At 57.7% G+C, this 4331-nt stretch overlaps 1 protein-coding gene across 1 annotated transcript; it reads right to left on the bottom strand.

The window, feature by feature from the left end:
- Nucleotides 1-1546: 1546 nt before the first annotated feature.
- Nucleotides 1547-3346, bottom strand: LPG1G (putative GIPL galf transferase; the record flags this gene model as incomplete). The annotated part of the gene is made up of 1 exon (XM_001685673.1): nt 1547-3346. One exon carries the CDS (start codon nt 3344-3346, stop codon nt 1547-1549), a length of 1800 nt encoding a protein of 599 aa, XP_001685725.1.
- Nucleotides 3347-4331: the final 985 nt, after the last annotated feature.

Below are 4331 nucleotides of genomic sequence, written 5' to 3'. Positions count from 1 at the left end.
ACCCTAACCCTAACCCTAACCCTAACCCTAACCCTAACCCTAACCATTACAGTAGCACACCCGTACACCAGTACAGTAGTACACCGTCTCGCACCCGTCCAGTTGGAGAGGGTGTCCCTGTGCAAGGAATCAGCCGAGAGAAAAACCCTAATCCGCACACGTACCCGTACACGTACGGACGCAACTATACGTAGACCCGCACACGTACGTTTTGCGTCCCGCAGGGGCACAGCAAAGCCGTCCGCACGTCGCACCACATTAGCACAGAGAGCTCTTCCTGCAAATAAAGAATACAGCGCTCTAAATAGGAAGAGTACCAAGATGAAGCAATGATAATCCGGTCGTCGCGTGTGGAGTAGGGCTTTCTTTGTGATCGGCACAAGTAGTCTCTGTTCTCGCAGGACACGAAGCATGTAGATTTGAAACTTGGTTACTCCAAGTAGAGCAGAGAAGAAGTGCACTCATGAGGCCCGTGAGAGGAGGAAGAGCAGTGTGGAAGAAAGAGGTGATGAGCCGTAGATGCAGCTTATGGCACGCGAGGAAAGCTGGGTCAGCGCATCCATATAAGTTAGAGTGGGGCACTTTACACTTGGCAAACGTCAGAGCGTCTCATTGGAAGGGAAATGTCGTCAATCATCAGCGAGGAGATGGTAACCGTCTCTCTTGTCTCGTGGGCTTCTCAGTAAAGAGGAAGAATACGCATGCTTATCGCGCTGTGGGTGAACGGTGAAGCGTGATTGCGATTCGCGGTGAATCAAGATCAACCGAACTCTTTTTCAGTCATTGATGCGCCTTGTGCACTGCCCCGTGGCGGGGCTGACTGAAAAAGACACTGGCCTCTACTACTGCAAGCCAGTGGAAATAAGCGAGCGTTAGTACCTCGTAAAGTATCCCGTGTTTTGTTGGAGAGTTCATGTCTATCCAGCCGGTCAGGGATCCATCATGTTGTAGCAAACAACTTTATACAGACGCGTTGCAGGAGCGACACCGTCGGAAGTGGCTGAGAACGGCCCGTGCCCCCAGCTCTACGCACCCATCCGCCCCCGCTCCGCTCGCCTCGTCCCCTGGTGTGTCGTTCGCGGTGGCGCTCAGGCTCTCGACACCAGTGGAGAGTCCGGTCTGTGGGGGTGAGATATATGTTCGCGTGACGCAGACACACTCGCTGTGATGCAAATGGCACAAGCGGGTTCACCATCGCGGGTCGTCTCCACCGCCATGCCATCCAGGCCCTGACCTCTGGCATTAGTCACCGTACGTCGCGCTGCCCTCCTTACGTAGAACGTACTTGGCTTTGCCCCGGCCAGCAGGGGTTTCGCAGTTGGCATGTGGGGGGGGGGCTGCCTGGCTTCTTTCCGCAAGGCGAAAGATGGTGGGGATGCACTGCACCCTGCCACCCCGCTAGTGTGTCATCTGTCATCAGTTCTGACAACGTCGATGGCAGAAAAAAATGGTCGTCGACGAAATACGAGTGTGATGGAGTTACTGCCAGGCAACATCCACCTGCTGTTTTCTACCGCACGAGACCTTCGCCGCCCGGCTGCCGCTGTCATTGGTAAGCAAACGCTTTCTCCGCAAGCATTGACCTGTAGCTCGCTAGCTGGTCCACGCCAAGGATGCCGCTCTCCTCCAGCGTCCGCGGATTGTAGGAGCAGTCGCTCGGCCTACTCCAGTTCTGTGTCTTGTAGTTGTACGTGTGGTGAAACATGCATCCGCGCGCATCCTCATCAAGCACCCATGTGTCGGCAGGGTAGTGGGACACATTGAAGGACGAGTACTTGAACTCGGCCTTCTGCGCAGCCTGACGCCATACACCGTCCATGTCACGCGGACCGTACTTGAGCTTGTCGTATATGCCCTTAGAGCGTCGGATATAGCTGAGGAAGGCGCGGCGGCTGTAGTTGTCCTCTGTGCCATACTTCTCCAGGTCCGGATCCACAAATGGGCTGCCGCGAAGGTTTGCAGCGTTGTAGTGGTGCCAGCGAGTCACGGGGCCGTTGCGCTCGCCATGCAGTGCGCCAAAGCCATACGCGAAGTGCCGCCATCGTAGGTCGATGTCGTCCATATACGCGGGGAAGTAGTTCTCGTCAAAGTACCCAACAGCCGACAGCGCCAGCCGCGTCACCGCAATGGTGCCCAAGGCATCCGGGACAGGAGTCACAGTCGCCACGTAGTTGCCGAAGAACCGCGTGCGCAACTCCGCAGGGCGGACGATCCCGCTCTCGCGGTTCTCATCCGCAACTGTGTACCGAATGCGGTCTGGCAGCAGCGGCGCAGTCCGCACGTTCAACGGCACGCCTGGATAGCCACTCCGTAGCACCTTGAGTGGACGCCCACGCGGCGCCCATCGCTCGTAGTAGGAGTAGTTACCCTCGCGCACAAGCCGCTCCTCTAGCTCCACCTCCGCGCGCAGCGCGGCTAGCATCGCAGCATCGCCGCGGGTGTTTTGCTGCACAACCTCGATCATCTTCGCAAGCAGCCCGGGCTCGAAGATCGCGTCCACGCCGCAAGCAAACACCCACGGCACCTCCTCCGCTGTCCGCTCTTTCAGTGCCCACTCGAAGGCCTGGTTCATACTCCCGGAGTACCCGCGGTTGTACCGGTTGCGCACAACAAGCAAGCGCCCGCTGTTGCCGAAGCGGCGCTGCAAGTCGTCGATGACCGCAGTCGTATCCGGGTCCCGCTCGTTCTGGATCACGTAATGGTACCGCACAGCAACGTCCATCGAGCACACGAAGTACGGGAAGAACTTTACGTCGCCAGTCAGCGGCGTGATCAGCAGCGGGATAGCGTCCTTCATCTCCGTCACCGCGTGCATCGGCTGCCCGTGCTTGTCGAGTTGCAGGTTCTGCCGAATGCACTCCATCCAGTCCGCAGGGAGTTGCATCTTCATCCACCGGTCCAGACCCTTCATTGCCAGGTTCTGCTTCGTCGTCTCCGTCTTCGCGCCCTCCATCAGTGTGCTGCTATCCTGAGCGCCAGTAGCGCGCGCAGATGCGGCAGACACCGCAGGCGTCGGTGTCCCTGGGGCGTCAAACATACTTGTCTGCTCAGGTGGTAGTGGCGTCTGCTCAGCGGTGGTGGCGGTCGCTGGCGCGGATGTCGTGATCGCCGATGTCGGGGTCATGCTCCGCCTCGGCTCACCCGGTTCGGTAGTGGTCAGTTCGCCACTAGGTGCTGAAGTGGTCGGCTCCCTTGTCCATCCGAGCGCCGATTGATGGGAGCTGGTTAGAAATATCGTGCCCACAGCGCCACACAAACAAATAAAGATGAGAATCGGGATCACCGCGCGCAAGGTGATGAAGCAGCGGTGGCTTCTGAGGGTGTACACGGAGGTACTTTTCCTCATTCTGTCCTGTGGCTGGTTCAGCAATGAGAGTGTCCAGTGGCAGGCTCGCAGATGGGACGAGCGTTGGTGAATGTGCTGCGGTGTCAGTTGCACTGAGAGCGTGGCGTAAGCGCGGGCGCGAAGAGACCAGCGAGACGTGCGAGCGCTGCAGTAGACAAGTTAGTGGTGCTGGAGTATATATATATATATATGTATATGGGTACATAGGTAGATGCAGATGCACAGCCTAACGATCGGTGACGTGCAGCACAGAGCAGCGGGTGCGGGGAGGGAAGGGTACAGAGCGGTGAGAAGGGGGAGAAGTACCAGTAGCAAGTAAACCCCGCACGCAGCTGTGCCATTTCGCCCCTGCACGCAACGCTGATAGAGTAACTCAAAGGTAAAGCAGTCGCCCGTGTACCATCGAGCGAGAGACCGCAGCAGTGAGCGAAAGGCGAGGCGAAGGCGACTTGAAGTTCGCAAAAGCGACGGCGACACTGCGTTGGCAGACAGACAAGCTCCATTGTCCTAGGAAACGCGATGAGCGCCAGTAACACGGTACAAAAGCTGGGCTCTTTCGTCTTTTGAGGGCATCGACTCGCGCAGGGGCGGCTCACCTCTGCGGCAGGTTGGCGGAAAGTGTGAAAGATACAACACTGCATGGTGCTTTTTTTTTGCGGAGGTCTCTGATACTGAGGTAGATACCGTAGCCGAAGTGTGAAGCAAAACATAGTGGGATGCGCTAGCGAAGAGGCAATGAAACCGACCAGCGTTGCAATCTGCCTGAGGCGCGGCAGGCGTTCCCGCTCTCTGTTGCGCCTGATGGAAAGGCACGCCTCACACGTCACTGAGCAGTGACGTCCAAGAGGGAATTCGCGTGTGTCATGAAGAGGCCACGTGCGACGCATGGGTGAGAGGCCCGGAGGCCTGCCGGTGATAGCTCACTTTGTCAAAGGTTTGTGCCGCAACATCACCGTACGCCAGTCAGGCCCTGCCCACACCTCTT

The sequence above is a fragment of the Leishmania major genome, chromosome 32 (assembly GCF_000002725.2).
Source record: "Leishmania major strain Friedlin complete genome, chromosome 32".
Lineage (NCBI taxonomy): Eukaryota > Euglenozoa > Kinetoplastea > Trypanosomatida > Trypanosomatidae > Leishmania > Leishmania major.
The sequence above is the reverse complement of the archived record's forward strand: the minus strand, read 5'-3'. Positions and strand labels throughout refer to the sequence as shown.